This window comes from Chiloscyllium plagiosum, unplaced genomic scaffold (genome assembly GCF_037043375.1).
Source record: "Chiloscyllium plagiosum isolate Xiang-an unplaced genomic scaffold, Cpla_swu_hap1 HiC_scaffold_48, whole genome shotgun sequence".
NCBI lineage: Eukaryota > Metazoa > Chordata > Chondrichthyes > Orectolobiformes > Hemiscylliidae > Chiloscyllium > Chiloscyllium plagiosum.
Genome location: NW_028270186.1, coordinates 27798521 through 27820946, shown reverse-complemented (window position 1 = coordinate 27820946; position 22426 = coordinate 27798521). Strand labels below are relative to the sequence as shown.

General features: G+C 44.8%; 1 protein-coding gene across 1 annotated transcript; it reads left to right on the top strand.

The window, feature by feature from the left end:
• The first annotated feature begins 20756 nt into the window (after positions 1–20756).
• On the top strand, positions 20757–21692 carry LOC148135771 (putative G protein-coupled receptor 139). Its single transcript, XM_087984352.1, has one exon. The coding sequence runs from the start codon at positions 20757–20759 to the stop codon at positions 21690–21692; it is 936 nt and encodes a 311-aa protein (XP_087840478.1).
• The last annotated feature ends 734 nt before the right edge of the window (positions 21693–22426 follow it).

Below are 22426 nucleotides of genomic sequence, written 5' to 3'. Positions count from 1 at the left end.
AAAAAGCTTTTACTATCCCCCTTTATATTTTTGGTCAGTTAACTTCGTACCTCTTTTTTTTCTGCATATTTCCTTCTTAGTAATCCTCTTTTGTTCTTTAAAAGCTTCCGAGTCCTCAGTTTTCCCACTTATCTTTGCTGAGTTATACTTTTTCTGTTTTAACTTTATATGTTTCTTAACTTCCCTCGTCAGCCACGGCCACCCATGACTCCTCCTAGGATCTTTCTTCCTTTTTGGAATGAACTGATCCAGCATCTTCTGCATTATACACTGAAGTATCTGCCATTGTTCTTCCACTGTCATCCCTGCTAAGTTATTGCACCATTGAACTTTGGTCAGCTCCTCCCTCATAGCTCCATTATTCCCTTTATTCAACAGAAATATTATCACTTCCGATTGTACTCTCTCCCTCTCAAATTGCAGATTGAAACTTATTGGATTATGGTCACTACTTCCCAATGGCTCCTTCACTTCGAAGTTCCTGATCAATTCTGGTTCGTTGCACAATACCAGATCCAGCATTGCCTTCTCCCTGGTCGGCTCCAGCACCAGCTGTTCTAAGAATCCATCTCTGAGGCACTCCACAAAGTCTCTTTCTTGGGGTCCAATACAATCCTGATTCTCCCAGTCTACCTGCATGTTGAAATCCCCAATAACAACTGTAGTAATATCTTTGTGACAGGCCAATTTCAGCTCCTGATTTCACTTATATCCGATATCCAGACTACTGTTTGGGGGCCTGTAGATAACTCCCAAGAGGGTCTTTTTACGCTTAGAATTTCTCAGCTCTATCCACACTGACTACATATCCTGACTCTAGGGTACCCCCGCACAAGGGACTAAATATCACCTCTTACCAACAGGACCATCCCACCCCCTCTGCCCGTCAGTCTGTCCTTACGATAGCACGTGTAGCCTTGAATATTCATTTTGCAAGCACTGTCCACTTGAAGCCACGTCTCAGTTATCACTAGAATATGGTATCTGCCAATTTTCAAAAGAGCCTCAAGCTCATCCATCTTATTTATCATGCTTCGTGCATTCATATTTAAAGTATTTTTTTTAATTTGTTACTGCCCTCACTCTTCTCATCAACTCCTATTTCACGCAACCTGACAGAATGATCCCTTTTTGCGTTTTCTGCTTCATTGATACAGTTGTCTTTCTTGACTTCCCTTGTTCTAACTTTCCCTTCAATTTCCTTCTTCAACATCCAATTTGACCCCTCCACCCTCCCCCCGCCCCACTTAGTTTAAACGCAGCTGTGTTGCAGTAGCAAACCTGCCTGTCAAAATGCTGGTCTCTAACCTATTAAGGTGCAAACTGTCTCTCTTGTAGAATTTATGCTTACCACAAAACATACTCCAGTGATCCAAGAATTTAAATCTTTGCTTCCTGCACCAGTTCCCCAGCCACACGTTCAAGTCCATTATCTCCCTGCTTCTGGCCTCATCAGACTGAGGAACTGGAAACAATTCGGAGATAACCACCCTGGACATCCTGCTTTTCAGCCTTCTTCCTAGATCCCCGAAGTCCCGCTGTAGTATGTTCCTCCTCTTCTTCCCGACATCATTTGTGCCGACATGTACCACCACCTTTGGTTCTTCACCTTCATCCTTGAGGATTTCCTGCACTCTGTCTGTGATGTCTTTAACCCTGGCACCAGGAAGGCAACACACTATCCTTAAGTCCCGCCTACTGCCACAAAACCCCGTCAGTTCCTCTCCCTGTGGAGTCCCTATTACCACAGCTCTGTGCGATGTCCGACTCTACCGCTCTGTCTCCACGCCAACTTTTGATTGACAGACCTGGCCGCCTGGCGGACTGGCAGTGTCATCTGTCTCTACTGTTTCCAAAAGATTCAACTTGTTCCTGACAGGTACTTCCCCCGGAGTCTCTTGCACCTGTCTCCTCTCTGCCTTCCACATCGTCTGCTCTCTTCTGCTCTCTTCTGGTATGGTCGGTGTAATAACCTCACTGAAGGTCTTGCCCAGAAAGATATCGTTCTCTCGGATGAGCCTAAGGTCCTCGAGTTCTTTCATCAGCGCTGAAACATGCTCGGTCAGTAGCTGAACGTGCACACACTTTCCACACATATACGAGCCAGACACACCAGAGTCGTTGACCTCCCACATCAAGCACTTAGCACACTGAACCAGCTGGGCAGTCATGTCTTCACCCTCTTCAACTGTGGCGCAATCATTTCACTCAACCTCCTTGTCAAAGATTTCTGAGCAAAAGCTTCACTCTTCACTCCACAGGAACTTCCTTGGACCCTGTAGTGTCAGTGATGCCAGCCTTATGTAGTTTCAGAGCCATTGAATTCTCTGGATTCTCAATCATCTTCACCACGTTGTATGTTTCCTCTTTTGGTCTGAGGCCTTATCACTCATGGCTGCCTTGTCCCTCAATGTTTGGCAATTCCTGTGTGCTGTGGTCCTTTGTACAGTGCACATACAATATGTTCAAATGTTGGGTCTGATGCCAGAACTTTTCTTTCCAATAATATGATAGACACTAACTTTGGAAATAACCCAGCAGGCCAATATCTTGAATTCCCGGAAGAAAGGGGATTAACTAAAATAAGTTGGGACACGAGAAGCAAGAATTTATAACACACATCATGATAAGAATGAGACTAGAGTTGGGAATATCAGAAAAGGGGGAAAGTTGAGAGAAAGGGAAGTTATCACTTCAGATGAGGATCAAATAATGTTTTAATGCTTTATAAATGTTAATATCGTGTGCATCATTTATCGTTAACTGTACCTCCGTTTTTCATTCAGAATGTGATGTACACATATGAAAAGTTTTATTTATCTGAACACACACTGATTAAACAGTGCATATAAAATCATTTTTCCTCCATTTCAAACTATCCTGTTGTCGTGCTAGCAGGACATGTGAACACCAACTGGCCATCAAAAGACATGACCCACTATCATAAAGAAGGACACCACATTGACTGTGACAACACACACTTCCTAGGACAAAGCCACGCACGAAACTTCTGAGAGGCATGACATTCTAGCCAGACGTACATCAATAAACATATCAATTTAGATCCTATCTACCTTCCCTTGAAAAAAACTGGAAACAACATCATGCACCTTAAGAAACCAAGACCTATAAATAGAAAGACAGGACATACCAACAGTGTGTCATCAGAGACTCTCCCTGATGATGTTACCTAGTCATGGTGACGAAACATCTGAAAACAAACCTTCAAGCTCAGCGAGCTCACTTACGTACTTGTAAATGGCTATCTTTCTCTTAATAGTGGAATTTGGGACTTCTCTGTCATTCATCTTTTAACAGATTACGAGGCGAGGTGAGCTTTTCTGGGTGGGTGGTTTTAATTAACAGAGGGGTTAGACATCGACATCATAACGGTTTGAGGGCTTGTCGTATGGGATTTGAACAGATTTGGGATACAAAAGGTCCCAGCAGATTCCATCACTTGGCAGTTAGTGACCTAGATCTTCAAATAAAACAGGTGACAAAATTCATTTAATTTTGTTTCCTTGTGGTTGGTGAAATTATAAGAAATGGCTTTCAACATTACTAAAGAGGTTCTGAGATTTGAAGATGATTCACAAGTTTGCCGACAAAGTGTAGAAGACAAAGGAAGGGCATACTTTTAGAATTAACATGTAGATTAGAATTGGGTTTCACCAGGGACAAAAGGAAAGCTGTCACCATAATGGAGTTGGTCAAGCACTTTGGTGTATCAGAGAAGCAGGAAACTGCAGTCGAGTTGGAAAAAAACTTAAATTGCAAGTGGGGCAATTGGAGTTAGAAGATAAAGAGAGAGACTGAAAGAGGTAGGTAAGTAACAGGTTGTAATAAAACCAGAATCTTTCTTGCAAATTCCTGTATTCATAGAACCTTTCACGCGGCTTATGATTAATTGTGGAGCTCCCCTTTCTAAAGTAAAAGTGGAAACCAATATTTGCTGATCATAATGGATGTGTCTACCAGATTTCCATGGATAATTCCATTATGGGGTGTTAAGGCAAAAAGGGAGGTAGAGGAGTTATTGGTAACTTTACTCACTGAGCTACGCAGTGTGATTCAGACAGACCAAGAGTCTCATTTTACCGCTCAGCTGTTTAAGGACGTCATGGATAGCTTCGGCACGCAGCAGTTTAAATCAAGTGCATCGCATCCCGAATCCCAGGGGGCCTTGGAAAGTTGGCATCAGAAGCTGAAGACAATATTAACAGCGTACTGTCAGAATTACCTGAATGATTCGAATAAAGGCGTCTCATTATCTTGTTTGCTATTGGAGATGCCCCAAATAAATCTGCTCACTTTACATCCTTTGAGTTAATATTCATATATGAAGTGAGAGGTCCTTTGAAATTAATTAAATTTAAATTGACAGACCGAAGTCGGAGATCTCACACTTGGATGATGTATCTGAGGTAAGGGAGAAATTAGATGGAGTAGGTGAGTTAGCTAAACAACACCTGAAGAGGGCACAGCATGGAATGAAGCAGGTGGCAGATAAAAACACTGAAACTTTGACGATTTCCCGTGGGATGACATATTAGTATTGCCAGCAGTGGTAGGAAATCCCTTCAAAGCCAGGTTTAGTGGTTCCTTTCAAATTAAAAAAATGTTGAGTCAGTTAAACTATCTGGTAAAGGTACTGGATATGACAAAAAATGCTAGAGAATGTCATGTGAATGAATAATGCTCCAGATACATTGAAGACTCCGGAACAGAGTTGTGGCCAGCTGAATAAATTGTGCAGTTTATCTGTATGATGTAGTGGTCTTAAGCAAGTGATTGAAAGTTCATATGTTACAGTTGACAGAACATGTTGAATGATTGCAAGAAGCAAACTTGGTAATAAACTTAAAGAAAACAGAATTCACGAAGGCAGAGGTGATGTTCTTGGGACATTACATTGGACATGGAAGGTTGACCCCACGGAACACAAAGACGAAGGGCTTTGAGGAATTTCCACGACCATCCTCGAAGAAAGAGGTGCTTCGATTTTTGGAACTGAGTGGATTCTATTGGAAGTTTGTTGCAAACTTCAGCAGCGTATTGGCACCCCTGATGGATTTATTAAAGAAGAACACAGAATTGTGGTGGACAGAACAATGCCAGGAGGCATTCGAGAATTTTAAAGCCGGATGAAACATCGCACCAGTTTTAGCTGCACCAAATATTTTGAAAAATTTGAAAATTGTATTTGATGCTAGGGGTATAGGTGTCGGAGAAGTATTGATACAGCAAGATGATGTTGGAATTGAATGGCCAATTAGCTACTTGTCGAAAAAAACAATATCCACCAGAAAAAAAATACAAAATCTCCCTTATTGTAAAAGAATGATTAAGTTTCGCACGGGACTGACAATATTTTGATGTTTGTATTAGTGGTGCTGGAAGAGCACAGCAATTCAGGCAGTCCGAGGATTTTGCCTGTCCTCGGATGCTGCCTGAATTGCTGTGCTCTTCCAGCACCACTAATCCAGAATCTGATTTCCAGCATCTGCAGTCATTGTTTTTACCTCAATATTTTGATGTTTATATGACAAACAAATTGTCAGAGATGGTTGTGGACAACGACAACCCTCTCGCTTTTTTTTAATATTTAAAGAACAGAATATGAGACTATTTCATTGGAGTTTTATGTTACCGACTTTAACCTTACAAAACGTACATGCAGTGGGTCCTAAAATGCAATAGCAGATGTGTTATCCCAGATTTAAAGGAAAAAGTTTCGATAAGATTTGACCTATTGCAGTGTTATATATGTGTGCAGAATTAATATGTATGGTATGGCTGAGATTAATACTTTTGGAATTCATAATATTGGGATTAAGAATTAGAGGAAAAGAAATGAAACCATTTTTTCATTCTGCTGGTTCATGTGTTTTTTTTTCTGAAGTGGGGAGGTGTTATGAAGCCGAAAGCATGTCCGGTCACTTTCAGACAGAACGGGTTTTGCTGAATAGAAAGTACAGCCACAGATGCCAGCTAAAGTTCACTCTGTTCCACATGTCACCATTAGCTGGGAAATGGATACCTGAGTTTTGGTTTCTGTTTTGACAACAATTCAAATAAAACCAAAGAGTTTAAATAACGCTCAGGATACCAGAAGCCAACGGAATTTGAATATTATTGTTTGGACACCTGGAAATCAATCAAATTATGAAAATTATTGTATCATGGGGAGTATATAAACCCAGCATTTTGAACTCTAGAGGGAGAGCCACTGCCATCCAACAGCAGTGTAACTGCTGTAGAGCAGGAGTGCTAACTGGTCATCTCAAACACTTTCTATCAAATATACATGTCCATTTAAAAGCTACTTGCAATATATAAAAAAAACATGACCCAGGGAGATCAGCAGCTGGAAGAGTGAACACAGCGGGGAAGATGGATTCTGTGTGGTCTTGAGATTGTAATGTTTAATATGTGGGTTGTTGGAACAGCATATTTTTACAGAGTTGGAGTCAGATAGTAAGTAGCTAAGAAAAGAGGGGCGTGTATTTGTGAATAGTTGTTGTTTAGTATTCACTATTAAAGACAAGAAACTAACTTGTTATTTTTTGTTTAAATAGTGGAATGTAGGAGATCTGTGTTGCTCATATTTTAAAAGATTACGAGCTTTTCTGGGTGTTTGGCTTTAATTAACAGAGGGGTTCTACTCTACTTTGTAAATGTCCACCCACGCTCACCCCATTTCCCTGCAGTTGGCCCATATCCTTCTAGTCCTTTCCTATCCACATATTTATCCAAATGCTTTTGAAATATTGTTAATGTACCCCCTCAGCCCCATCTGCTGGCAGCTCAACCACGTACCATCTCTGGGTAAAGAAGTGACCCCCCAGGTTCCCTTTTATTCCTTCCACTTTAACCTTAAACTGATCCCATCCAGTCCTTAATTCTCTTCACCTTGGAAGAAGACTGAGAGCATTGACCCTATTCATATCCCTCGTGATCTTAGATAGCTCTATTAGGACACCCTACACGCTAAGGAAAATGTCCTAGCTCGTCCAACATCTCCCTATAACTCAAACCATCGGGTCCTGGCAACGTCTTTGTGAATTTCTTCTGCACTATTTCTAGTTTAATAACATCCGCCTGATAACAAAGGTGACAAAACTGAACACAATACTCCAAGTGCGGCCTTACTAAAGTCCTGTGTAACTGCAACATAAATTCCCAACTTCTATACTCAATATCCTGCCTGATGAAGGCCAGTGTGCCAACAGCCTTCTTCACTGCCCTCTCTACATGCGACTCCACTCTGGGAGAACAGTGCACCTGAACACCAAGGTCTCTCTGCCCATTACACCCCTTAAGGCCCTCTCATTCACCGTGAAACTCCTACCTTGATTTGATTTTCCATAATGCAAGACCTCACACTTCTATATTCATTTCCATTTGCCATTTCCCGGCCCACTTCCCTACCTGATTACTGTCCTGCTGCAATTTCTGATAAACCTCCTCACTGAACATGCTCCCACTCACTTTAGTGTCATCTGCAAACTTACTAATCATATCTTGTACATTCTCAACCAAATCATAGATAACACACAGCAATGGACCTAGCCTCCAGTCTGACAAGCACCCTTCCACTAAACCCTCTGCTTCCTACCATCAAGCCAACTGTGTATCCAATTGGCCAGTTCCCCCAGCATTCCATGTGATGTAACCTTCCTGAACAGCCGACCATGTGGAAACTTATCAAAGGTCTTGCTGAAATCCATAGAGACTATGGCTGCTGCTCTGCCTTCGTCAACTTTCTTGGTCACTTCATCAAAGAACTCTAACAAATTTGAGAAGCATGATCTCCCACTCACAAGTCTTTGTTGACTGCTCCGAATCAAACCCTGTGTATGTAATGGGTGCAGACAATAGTGTGATGTCCTTCATTGCACGATGATTCGAGTACATAAGTAAAGCCATCTTCCTGCTGTTATAGAGCCTTGCTGAGAGAGCATTAGGGACACTCTCTACAGAGTTGATCTCCTTTGTAAGGAATTATCTCCTTACCACAGATACGGGTGATGGTAACATGAGGATAGAGTGAAGACGCTGAGTGTTTAATCTGTAGAACTGTGAGAGATGAAGAAATGGTGATGCTGAAACGCGAGGAGTGGCAGCGATCACTTATTTCCAAAAGAGACATTGATGGGGTGAGAAATTCCATACTTTACCCAGGATTGATTGATTTGATTTATTGTCACGTGTACCTCAGTACAGGGAAACACTTTATTTATGAGCAGTGGAGGCAGGTCATAGTAAGGATGAACTGGCAGATCATAGGGTGGAAATAGGCTTGGACAGAAGAAGGCGTTCAGGTTACACTGAACAGGACGTGCACTAGACAAGATCAACATGAATAATGCCATCATTATTTCAACTTAGAGAGTCCATTCAACAGTCTAACCTTCCATCTGAAACAGGTAGCCATTCCCACCAGCATCCGCCCTACAGAGAAACACCAGGCTGTCTTCTCGGAGATGAAAGATGCCTTCTTGAGACTTCACACAAGACATATGGCTTTCCTCCTCACCACTAGAAAACCACGTTACGTGTGTATCATGAGCGACGGCGCCACAAGGAACAACGTGGAGCAATCTGTCTGTCCAGCCTCTGCTCCACTTGGTCATCATATTAGAGCATCATAAGGAGATAGTGAGGACTGTGGGTGCTGGAGATCAGAGTAGACAGTGGTTTGCTGGAAAAGCACAGCAGGAGAGTCAACGTTTTGGGCATAAGCCATTCATCAGGATCAGCATCAATTATCTCATTCTGTCCCCGTGTAAGTGCATTGAGGTGGGAATGGCCTCCTGCTGTTCCTGTGTAAGTGACTCAAGGGATTGAATGGCTTCTTCATCGTCGATTGGACAGGGCCAAGAGCATGATTGGGTTACCCCTGGTTCCTGTTTGACAGCTCGATGTACTGACAAGTGTGATGATGTTGCAGCTTTAAGAGGTTATTTTGTCCTGGTTTCTTTTAAGAGAGAGATTGAATGATCGTTACCAAGCTGGCTAGTTAAGATCACTTGAGTAAACAGCGAGGGAGGCCTTGGGTTTATTTTAATGAAGACTGAATGGGTGTGGCCAGCTCTCATAGATTAGGATCTCTAGGTTTTGCTTTCTCAGTAATAACAGAAACTATTGGGGTCTCCACAGAGTTGGAAGCTTCAGTGAATGTCTCCTGGCTGCTACGCTCTCTTAATTTTCTCTTGATGCTGTTTTTAATTCCTGGATTGGAGTTATATTTGTGACATTCTGTGTCTGAATATTCCTTTTTGCCAAGGGCTGTGGTTATGCGATTTTCCTGTATTGGAACAGTTCATTAGTAATAGCTCCACGATCTATTATTCTGTTAACTTGGCCAATAGAATTAAGTTATTCTAAATTTCCCTTTCCTTGGATTCATTTTATCTTCCGTGTTTAAATAAATGGTGTTTTGCTTCACAACGAGTAGTTTGACCAGTCACATTGCATCTGGGACAGACAGTTTACATTTCATTTAAAATATGAAAATATTAGAGTCTAGGTTACCGCCCTCAAATATTTTTGAGGGGCTCTGGTGTGGTCCATCACACTAGACTCCTTCTCTTCCTGAGTTATAGGCTGGAGGCACTGAATGGGCTGTCCCTGTTCTTCTCCAATACTGTCAATGGGCTGAATGACTTCCTCATATTCCTGTGAAACCAGCGTGAGCTGCTGAATGAACTCATGTTTTACTGTGGCAATGTGCAGTGTCAGGCAGTGCTGTTACATGAATGTTACAGACACTTTAACAGAAAAAACCTGATTGGTGTCCGGGTCTTGCTGCACATGGACAGAGACCAGTTCAGGAGCTGACGGGGGACAAAATGTTCTGAACATTGTGGAATCTTCAGTGACCATCCCCACTTCTGATCTTATGGTGGGGAGGGTGAGGGCGGGGAGACATTGATGAAGAAGCTGAAGATGTTTGTGAAGAGGAAGCTACCCTGAGGATCTCCCACAGAGCTGACCACATGACTGAGATGATGAACATCTTCCTTTGTGCCATGTTTGATCCCAAACACTGGAGAGTTTACTCTGATTCCCATTAAGTCCAGTTTTGTTAAGTTCCTTGATGCTTCAGAAGTTAACCACTGCCTTGATATCAGGGCCAGTCATTTTTGTCTGAACCCTTGTGTCAGCCTCTTTTGTTCATATCAAGAATCCATGATATAGGAGCAGCGAGTGCTTTCTTCAAACAGGTGGGATTGAATGTCAGGATTTCTGTTCTCAACACTGTTCGGGGAGCTAGGTGACTGAAAGTGTTTCAAGACAAGGTCGATGGATATTGACCTGCCAGAGAATTGAGGGCTACGAAGAATTGGGAATGAAAGAGGATTTGACACCAAGAGCAGATCAGCCACGATCTTAGGGAAGGGCAAGGCAGGCTTGGGGAGTGAACGACCTGCCCTGTTTCTGATGTACTCACATTCTGTGATTGAAAAGTTAGTGGGTGTTATTTTCATGAATGTGCAATTACTGAATATTGCAGCCAGGGAGACCAGAGGATTTTGTGAGTCATCTGTGGGTGAGGTAAGTTGTCTATATTCTCAGTGAATCTGGGTCTACAACATGACCAACAAATAAAGCACAAGTTGCAGAGAGGGGAAGTTTTGTAAAGCGAGATGAGGGGCCTCTTTCATACCCAGCCTGGGTTTTCCAATTACATTTCCCAAATCACCTCAAAGCATGTGGGACTGTCTTGAAGGGCTGAATGGTCTCCTCTGTTTCTGTGCATCAGGTTATAGATGTAAGTATCCTCCAACCGCTCCTGTCTAGCAGGTTTGAGGGGCTGAATGGAACACAGAAACATGGGACTGAGGAGCAGGAGAGAGTCATTAGATACTTTGAGCCATCTCCATCAGACACTAAAATTGTGGCTGATCAGGTTGTGGTCTCAGCCCCACTTTCCTGACTGTATTCCATTATCCGTGACTCACTTGCCTGTCAAATATTTAACTAACGGAGTTTTCAGTCCATGTGAACATCGAGGCACAATAAAAACTTCTAGTGAAGAGATTTCCCACTTGAAAGGTCCTTTAAGAATTTTTCGTCATTCTTCTTATAGAATCAGAGAGTCCTGCAGAACGGAAACAGACCCGTTAGTCCATCTGTTCACTCCGGTCAGATATCAAATCTGATTTAGTCCCATTTTCCAGCATTTGGCCAATATTCCTCCTGTGGTTGTACCCGCCTTGACCACTTCCTCTGATAGCAATTTCTGTACACACAACACTCTCTGTGTGAAACGTTTATCTTCAGGTCCTTTCTAAATCATTCGCCCTCTCGCCTTCAACCTATGCTCTCTTGTTCTGGACTCCCCTATACTGGGATCAGAACGTGGCTATTCAGAATATCCATGCCCCTGATGATTTTATACACCTCTATAATGTCACCCCTCAGCCTCTTACACTCCAGGGGGAAACACCTCAACCTAATCAACCTCTCCTCGAAGCTCAAACCTCCAGTCCTGGGTCATCTGACTAAATCTTTTCTGCAGACAACCGAGTTGTACGCAGTATTCTTAAAGTGGCCTCACCAACATCCTGGGAGAGTTGGATTTGGCTGAATTCCCTTTGCTTTAGACAGTGAGGAGATTCCAGTGAATTCTGGTTAGGGATCACCCAAAGGGTAGCACGGTGGTTAGCACTGCTGCCTGACAGCACCAGGGAATTGGGTTTGATTCCAGCCTTGGGTGACTGTCTATGTGGAGTTTGCACATTCGCCCCTTGTCTGTGTGAGCTTCTAATGGGTGATCCAGTTTCCTATCACAGCTCAAACTGTGTAGGTTCAGTGGATTGGTCATGCTAAATTATCTGTAGTGTTCAGGGATATCTAGATTACGTACATTCGTCAGAGGTAAATATAGGGAAATGGATTGGGAAGGTGGATATGGACTTGTTGGCCCAAAAGGCCTGTTTCCACACTGCAGGGATTCCATTAAAATAAGAATGGTAACGATGACTTTAGAGTTTTTTTTTAGCTCGCACACATTGCTGTGATGAGGAACAATGAAGGAGTGAGAGTGCAAGAGGTCGTTCCTTCTCAGGCAGATTACATTTTCTCCCACTCTGAGCTGAATCACACAGTAATGCCATCCTCTCCCAAACTGTACCATGTGAGGTTTCCTTGTACATTGTCCAAACTATGTCCCCATCACATTCCCTGTTCCATGTAGGTGCATCATTGCTGCTGTCATACATACACAGAGCCATACCCTTAGCAGAAAATGGTCTCGGTCATTTTGAAATATGTTTACATGTCCCTGCGTCATTAAAAAAATAATATGTTTTATTTATTCATAATGCCTGTGTTAAAATGGACGCATTTTTTAAACAAATACAGAAATTGCTGTAAAAGCTCGCCAGGTCTCTCAGTTCCCAGATGCTGTAGTTGTACCAGCCTCCACCACATCCTCTGGCAGCTCATTCCATACGCACACCACCCTTTGTGTGAAAAGGTGCCCTTTAGGCCTCATCAAAACTTTTCCCCTCTCACTTTCAAACAATGCCTTCTCGTATTGGACGCCCCTAACCTGGGGAAAAACCCTGACTACTCACCCTATCCATGACCATTCTGATTTTATAAACCTTTACTGCTGCGAAATGTGACTCCAATCAACACGAATGGCTGGACTTTCAGTCATCCTGGGCCTAAATTCTGAAATGCAATACTGACACCTCTTCCTTCTCCATCAAGTCACAATTCTAAATCCATTTTAATCAGTTTGTTCAGATGTATCCTGAGACACTTCTGTGGGATTTGCACCTGGACCTTTGTGCCCGGAGGTAGGGACACTAGCATCACTCGGCAATACCCATAAAGCTTTAACATTATTCTCCTGTGTGTTTGTTCATCAGCCTGTTCTAACATGCTGGGACATACCTCTGCAACAGGCAGGACTTGAATCCAGTCCTTCTAGTCCAGAGCTTGGAGCACTACCACATAAGTTCAGGAATTGGAATCAAATCCAGAGATCTGGCTCAGAGGCAGGGACACTACCCAGCACACTACCATACCCAGATTTTGAGTCAGATTTTAGAGCCCACTTTCAGCTCGGTGTGGATGTATTACAATCAGGTTACCATTACTGAATTACATAAAACAATTTGTATTATTAATCAAATGCATGATATTTGTCTCAACTGTAGGATATTGAGGGTACGTGCTATGCCATCGAAATTAACTATGACCATCTTTAATCGCTATTATCTGTAGTCTGCAATATTAGGGAAAGAAATCCTGCAGACACACTCTGCCCAATAAAGGGTCTCAAATTGATATTTATTACTGAACAGCAGAGACGAAGGAAGAGCTTAATTTCTGGTCCCAAAACACCGATCACTCTTAACCAACTCTAACGTGCGACTGCCCGCTTCCTAAACCAATGAAATGATACCAGGCCGGTTATTACTGTCCAGCCTCTCCTCCTCACTGACTGTGTCTTCAATCTGTCCCACCTCACCCTATCCACACAAGGCAACCCAAGCTCGGGGTCTTTGTGTAAATCAAGGCCGGAGTGTGCAGGCCTCCTGGAGAGGGATGGGCATTTTAAAACTGAAGGGGGTGGGTGAGGGGGCAATAATATCACACACTGGACTGAGGGGTGGCAGATGGAGTTTAGTTTGGATTAATGCGAGGTATTGGATTTGGTAAATCAAACAAGAGCAGGATCTATACAATTAAAAGCAGGGCCTTTGGCAGTGTTGGAGAACAGAGACCTAGGCCGTCAGGTATAATTCTTTAAAATTTGCATCTCACACAGATAGTGTGGTTAAGAAGGTGTTTAACACACTTGTCTTCATTGGTCAGACCTTTGAGTATCGGAATTGGGATGTCATGTTGTGGTTGTACAGGACATTGGTGAGACCTCTTCTGGAATACTGTGTCCAGCCTGGTCATCCTGCCCGCTCATTCCATAGGCACACCACCCTCTGGGTGAAAAAGCTGCCCCTTAGGTCACTTTTAAATGTTTCCCCTCTCACCTTAAGCCTATGTCCTCCAGCTTTGGTCTCCCTGTACCCTTCTAAAACACCTTGACTGTTCACTTTGATATTATTGACCTTGATATAATTAAGATGGAGAGGGTTGAGAACAGATTAACCTGGATGTTTCTGGGAATGGAAGGAGTGAGCAATAAGTAGAGGCTGGTAGGCCGGGACTTTTTTCACTGCAGAGTATGAGATTAAGGGGCAACTTTACAGAGGTTTATAAAATCATGAGGGGTACAGATAAGCTGAAGGGCTGATGTCTTTTCCCTCAAGGTGGGGATTCAAAACTGAGGGATATTTTAAGGTGCGAGGAAAAAGATTTACATAAGTCAGGAGAGGTAATTATTTGAAATAGAATCTTGATTGTGTGTGGAATGAACTTCCAGAGGAAGTGGTGAAAGCAGGGACAGTTACAACGTTTAAAGGACATTTAGATCACTCCATGGATAAGACATCAGTTTGGATGGTGCTGTGAGCAGCTGCCCTCTCCCTCCCCCTCTCTGAATGAATCCCTGTTGGTTTTCACCCTCTGCCAATATCTGTGCAGTGGCGTGTGGAGGCCAGCAGAGGGTGACATTGCATCACTTTAAGCACCACAGTGACTGCCAGACCTGCCCCACACAGAGACACACGGGGATGGTTAGGGCACTACGTGAAGCTCATCTGGTAACTTAAATGAAGCATAAAGAAATGCTCAATTCGCCTCGTAAACTGTTAAAATATGAGTGTCAGATCTACCAAATCCCACTGTTTAAATAAAAACATCAATTTATTTTTTAACTCTGAAAGTGAACATTTTACATTAACTATTCACAACTCTGGGACTCCCTTTCTCTTAACTGCTTATTACCCGACTCCAGCTCTATAGCAATATACTGTGTCTGGGTCTGCCATCCTCTCATACCACAGGTGTTTGTAAGCTCTCAGTTCAGAACAGAATTCACCCTCGCTAAAAGGTACAGTACACGCTTTCAACTTCATCACATTATACCCTGATGAATATTGATAAGTGGAACCTATCCGGATTTCTCTTGCTCTGTGGTTTGTCAATATTTCATTTGCTCCGTCTGGTGTGTGTCAGGACTTTTGTTGCTCCATTGACAGCATGTCATTATTCGACTTTGTCCATAGGAATATATCAGTATTTCACTTGTGTATGTGGGGCAGGATTTCAGTTGTTTCATGGGGACTGTGACGCTATAACAATCTCAATGTTTGTAGATGGCACCGAAACTGGAAGAACTCTGAAGTCTATGGAGGACAGTGTGGAACTCTAACCGTACAATCACACGTTGGTGTAGTGTTCAGGTTGATGGCAGATGGGAATTAATGCAGAGCAGTTGAGGTGATACACAGTGTGAGGTGAAAGACAATGAAAGACAGTTTAAAACAGGCTGTGCCATTACAATGGAGCTGCAGGAGCAGAGAGCGCTGCGTGTATATGAGCACAGATTGTTGAAGATGTCAGGACAGGTGGGGAGAGCAGTAACTATCACAGATTAGTTTCAGTATCTGAGCTGTTTACAGGGGGAGGTGTAGGAGGGAGTCTCCATGCTCCCTTCCTGGGAGGTGGTGGTGACGATGTGTAGGTGGGGGACATGGTCATGGTGAGGTGTCCGGAGGGAGTCAGTCCACAGTGTTGTATCCATGCAGTGTTATTAATGGGGGGGGGGGGGGTAAAGTGGAGGGAGAGAGAGAGAGAGAGAAAGAGACAGACAGAGACAGAGAGAGACAGAGACAGAGAGAGAGAGAGAAGGTGCTGCATGCGGTTGACCATGAGCCATGTTCGGGGGTCGGTGCTGTAACAGATATACAGTGAGTGTGAGGGAGCAGACACAATGCCGTGACCCTTATCCTAACAGAGCGGGGAAGGTTATTGATACTTGTCCTGTATTGCTGGACATTTCTTCAGACTGAGATACTGCACTGAGCTGGGTGGTGAGCTCAGACCATGCTCGATGGGTCTGGTCGTGTAGCTCACTCTGGGAAGAGAATGGTCCCCCTCTGTACTAGCCCATTCACCAGGACCTCCGTGCTCCTGTCGACAAACCGTGGTGTAATTACTCCTTATCTGCCATGCTCGGGGTAAACTGTGCAGGGCAGCTCCAAACGGAGAAAGCTCAACCGTGTGCTCAGTGGCCTTTTAAAGATGGCGCCAGTGTCATGGATCATGGAATATCCAGGGACACCCGGGCGATGGTGAGTACCTCCAGCCATATTGGGTTGGAGAATCGGGCTGGTATTGAATGAGAGGGACACCATGGGGTGGGTGGTTAATGAGGTGAGTTCGATAAGATAGCACCAGGAAACTATCTTGTTCTCGTATGGATGATCCCTCCGTCACAGTCAATGGAAATGGCACTGAGACAAATTATTGTTAGATTTAGCTCAATGAGCCAAAGACTCTGCTGACCCTACATCCAGATACAAAGCTGCAGAACAAATACTCATCTAAAACTCTGCATCACCTGAACTCTCACCAATATCATGTTCACCTACAATTCCTGGAAACACTTATGTTACAGGATGCTGTTAAAATGTTTTCATTTCTGCATTCTGAAACCTGGAAACACATCCTTCCATAACACTGTCTCTCAGTCTCCCCCTCTCTGTCTATTTCCCATACCCCTACCATTTGTTATTGTTTAAACTGATTCCCCCTCCATCTCTGTATCTTTGTGGCAGTGATGTTCACACCCACAGCATCCCCTTGTCAGGGCACAATGGAGAGATGGAGCTGTAAATGGACGTGAGCTGCACATCCTGTCACTTCCAGCCCGGGCTGCAAGTTTCGCCACGCTGGGCAGTGATCTATCACAGTGTTACAGATCAATGCACTGGGGTGATGTACACAGACCTACATGCTGGGAGGGTAACTGCTCCTAGTTTACAGATAGTGCACTGGGGTGGGGTACACAGTCCCACATGCTGGGAGGGTAACTTCTCCTGGTTTACAGATTAATTCACAGGTGACCACTGCACAGGTCGCTGTGCTGGTCAGACTATCTGGTTGAGGTTTATAGATAATGCCATGATGTGGTCTGCACTTCTCCCGCTGCTGGACAGATATCTACTCCGGGGTTATAGATCAATGCACTGATCTGATCTGTGCAGTGCTCCACTCTGGACAGATTGCTGGGTTGTACTGAGCAGGACACTAGCCTGGTCTGCACAGTGTTCCACGGTGAACAGATATCCCCTCTGGGTGTATGGTGTCTGGGCTGGTTCTTTGAGGTGGATTGAGAATGTGGTACATCTAACCCTTTCAGCTGATCTGGCAATGCCTTTCATTCCCATTCCTGTGATTGGACCCTCAGTCTCTCACCCCATTAATGTTACAGTGTGTCCAGGTACAGTACATCATGTTGGTGGGGTGGGTAGGGGGGAAAGGTGATGGACAGGTCAAGGAGTTCCCCGGAACGTTCTGTCCCTGACATTCTACAACTGCCATTCCCCGGAACGTTCTGTCCCCGACATTCTATAACTGACATTCCCCGGAACGTTCTGTCCCTGACATTCTATATCTGACATTCCCCGGAACGTTCTGTCCCCGACATTCTATAACTGACATTCCCCGGAACGTTCTGTCCCCAACATTCTATAACTGACACTCCCGGGAACGTTCTGTCCCCGACATTCTATAACTGACATTCCCGGGAACGTTCTGTCCCCGACATTCTAAAACTGACATTCCCCGGAACGTTCTGTCCCCAACATTCTATATCTGACATTCCCCGGAACGTTCTGTCCCCGACATTCTATAACTGACATTCCCAGGAACGTTCTGTCCCCAAACTTCTAAAACTGACATTCCCCGGAACGTTCTGTCCCCAACATTCTAAAACTGACATTCCCCGGAAAGTTCTGTCCCCAACATTCTAAAACTGACATTCCCAGGAACGTTCTGTCCCCAACATTCTATATCTGACATTGCCCGGAACGTTCTGTCCCCGACATTCTATAACTGACATTCCCCGGAACGTTCTGTCCCCAACATTCTAAAACTGATATTCCCCGGAACGTTCTGTCCCCAACATTATATATCTGACATTCCCCGGAACGTTCTGTCCCCGACATTCTATAACTGACATTCCCCGGAACGTTCTGTCCCCGACATTCTATAACTGACATTCCCCGGAACGTTCTGTCCCCGACATTCTATATCTGACATTCCCCGGAACGTTCTGTCCCCGACATTCTATAACTGACATTCCCCGGAACGTTCTGTCCCCAACATTTTAAAACTGACATTCCCCGGAACGTTCTGTCCCCAACATTCTAAAACTGATATTCCCCGGAACGTTCTGTCCCCAACATTCTATATCTGACATTCCCCGGAACGTTCTGTCCCCGACATTCTATAACTGACATTCCCCGGAACGTTCTGTCCCCAACATTCTAAAACTGACATTCCCCGGAACGTTTTGTCCCAACATTCTATATCTGACATTCCCCGGAACGTTCTGTCCCCGACATTCTATTACTGACATCCCCCGGAACGTTCTGTCCCCGACATTCGATAACTGACATCCCCCAGAACGTTCTGTCCCCGACATTCTATATCTGACATTCCCCGGAACGTTCTGTCCCCGACATTCTATAACTGACATTCCCCGGAACGTTCTGTCACTGACATTCTATAACTGACATTCCCCGGAACGTTCTGTCCCTGACATTCTATAACTGACATTCCCCGGAACGTTCTGTCCCCGACATTCTACAACTGACATCCCCCAGAACGTTCTGTCCCCGACATTCTATATCTGACATTCCCCGGAACGTTCTGTCCCCAACATTCTATAACTGACATTCCCCGGAACGTTCTGTCCCCAACATTCTATAACTGACATTCCCCGGAAAGTTCTGTCCCTGACATTCTATAACTGACATTCCCCGGAACGTTCTGTCCCTGACATTCTACAACTGCCATTCCCCGGAACGTTCTGTCCCCGACATTCTATAACTGACATTCCCCGGAACGTTCTGTCCCCGACATTCTATATCTGACATTCCCCGGAAAGTTCTGTCCCTGACATTCTATAACTGACAGTCATTCCCCGGAACGTTCCGTCCCCAACATTCTATAACTGACATTCCCCGGAACGTTCTGTCCCCAACATTCTATAACTGACATTCCCCGGAACGTTCTGTCCCCGACATTCTATATCTGACATCCCCCGGAACGTTCTGTCCCCGACATTCTATAACTGACATTCCCTGGAACGTTCTGTCCCCAACATTCTAAAACTGACATTCCCCGGAACGTTCTGTCCCCAACAATCTATATCTGACATTCCCCGGAACGTTCTGTCCCCGACATTCTATAACTGACATTCCCCGGAACGTTCTGTCCCCAACATTCTAAAACTGACATTCCCCGGAACGTTCTGTCCCCGACATTCTATAACTGACATTCCCGGGAACGTTCTGTCCCCGACATTCTATTACTGACATCCCCCGGAACGTTCTGTCCCCGACATTCGATAACTGACATCCCCCAGAACGTTCTGTCCCCGACATTCTATATCTGACATTCCCCGGAACGTTCTGTCCCCGACATTCTATAACTGACATTCCCGGGAACGTTCTGTCCCCGACATTCTAAAACTGACATTCCCCGGAACGTTCTGTCCCCAACATTCTATATCTGACATTCCCCGGAACGTTCTGTCCCCGACATTCTATAACTGACATTCCCCGGAACGTTCTGTCCCCAACATTCTAAAACTGACATTCCCCGGAACGTTTTGTCCCAACATTCTATATCTGACATTCTCCGGAACGTTCTGTCCCCGACATTCTATTACTGACATCCCCCGGAACGTTCTGTCCCCGACATTCGATAACTGACATCCCCCAGAACGTTCTGTCCCCGACATTCTATATCTGACATTCCCCGGAACGTTCTGTCCCCGACATTCTATAACTGACATTCTCCGGAATGTTCTGTCACTGACATTCTATAAATGACATTCCCCGGAACGTTCTGTCCCTGACATTCTATAAATGACATTCCCCGGAACGTTCTGTCGCCGACATTCTATAACTGACATCCCCCAGAACGTTCTGTCCCCGACATTCTATAAATGACATTCCCCGGAACGTTCTGTCCCCAACATTCTATAACTGACATTCCCCGGAACGTTCTGTCCCTGAAATTCTATAACTGACATTCCCCGGAACGTTCTGTCTCTGACATTGTTTGAGAACGGCCGGACGTCAGTGAATTGAACAAACGATAAGATCCCAAGGGGAGAGATCCCGTTCCAGGGAGAAGGAAACACTGTTCCGAAGGCCTCTCAGGCAGTTAAAGGGGTGAATACGTTTTCCCTGCGTTTACATTTCTCCACGACACAGGATCGACCACAATTTAGACCAAAAGACAGGAATTCCCAAACTCCATTTGTCTTCAGGAATCTGGGAGAGAATCCTTCAGGCCAGCAACGTTTCCACCCTCCGTATTAGGAACTGGGAAGGAGTGACCTGTGTCTGCTCTCGAGTGATCGAGTGTGTGGGAATGTTCTAGAAACCATCTATCCTTATGGATGTGTCTCTGTGTGTTTGGGGAGGGAGGGTTTCTTGTGGTTTATGTCACATTTTTGTCAGTAATTCCGACCTTCCCATTTATTATTCCAGCTCCAATTATTTTAATAAATCCCTGAATACAGGGACACATTTGAAAATCTCACTGGGTCCCCGATCAAACGGGTCCCTTTCCCTCCAGGCTGATGGATAATGGGTTTGTTTCCCTTCCTCACAGTTAATGTAGTGACCATCTACGTCCTGCTTTATAAAGATTGTGGATTGTCTCCATGTGTCAGACGTTACCTGGGGGCCATGGCAGCGGCGGATCTCCTGGTCATTATCCTCGACCTGATCCTGAGACACATTCCCATTGTTTATCGGGAACACTTTGATTTCCTGAGGGTCTCCGTCCCCGTGTGTAATATCCACGCCGTCCTGCTTTATGCAGCCACTGACTGCTCTGTCTGGTTCACCGTCACTTTCACCTTTGATCGGTTTGTGGCCATTTGTTGCCAGAAGCTGAAAAGTAAATATTGCAGTGAGAAAACGGCGGCTGTGGTTCTGGGAGCAGTGACTGTGCTGAGCTGTTTAAAGAACATTTCCTGGTATTTTATGCTCACGGCTTGGTATTGGCTGGGGAACGCCCCCTGGTTTTGTGAGGTAACAGACGCTGTTCAATCCTCCATTGTCTGGGTCACAATCGAGTTCCTCCACCACATTCTAACCCCGGGTGTCCCATTTCTCCTGATTCTGCTGCTCAATGTTCTCACCATCAGACACATTTTAGTGACCAGCAGAGCCCGCAGGAGACTCCGTGCTCACACCAATGGGGACGCTCAGTCTGACACTGAAATGAGAAACCGAAAAAAATCCATCATTTTACTGTTTGTGATCTCGGCCAATTTTATCCTGTTATGGTCAACGTTAATGCTGTTTTCTATATGGTACCGGATGTATTGGATTGGGTATTACTCTGTGTATCTCGATAACTTTGTGTTGGAATTGGGCTTCATGCTGCAGCTCCTCAGTTGCTGCACAAACACCGCGATTTATGCCGTGACCCAGACTAAGTTCAGGCAGCAGCTGAAGAATGTGCTGAAATATCCCTTCACCCAAATCCATCCATCCATCAAATTCCCGCATTAATCAATCCATCCGGGATTTTCTCATTTCAGTTCAGTTTTTTAGCGATGGAGCAGCCTGTCGCTATGGTAACAGACTGAGGGTAGCGCTGGTTTTTCCATCCGTATCCCACAGGCGGGTTACAGGGAAACATTTCAATGTTTCTCACAACTCAGGGGCCAGTGAGAAAAGGCACCATCCCACTGACTGTATCCATCACTTCCATTTGTAACCAATAAAAATGTTGATTAAAGCGTGCCGAGCAGCAGAGTGACCGATGCTGTTGTGTGTCTTTGTGTTGGAGAAGCTGAGCTGGAGAGAGACCGACTCAGCCCCAAGTCCTGGTCCTCAGGGAAGGGGAGGGCACCGGGCCCTGAGCTCAGGAGCTGGGTTTAACTCCCTCTGACACCCCGCCACTCCAACCTGGCCTCCCCATTTCCTCTCCCCGACTCTTCCTCCTCAATTCTCTCCCTCCCTCTCTCTCTCTTTCTGCACACTGTCTCTCTCTCTCACCTCCTCTCCCTTTCACTCTCTCTGGTCCCCTCTCAGACACCCCACCCCCGACCCCGGTTTCTCCACCTGCCTCCACTATTCTTTCTGCCTCACTCTCCCCCCTCACACCCCCAACATGAGTTTCTCCACCTGCCTCCATTCTTCTCTCTCCCCCTCACCCTCACTCTCTCTCTCCTGCCATCTGTCTCCCTCCCACAATTCCGTCTCTACCCCAATTTCCGCACTTCCCACATCTCTCAATCATC

What these genes read in the sequence shown, in the direction of transcription:
- LOC148135771 (XM_087984352.1), top strand. Translation starts at nt 20,757, where the DNA reads ATGGGTTTGTTTCCCTTCCTCACAGTTAATGTAGTGACCATCTACGTC.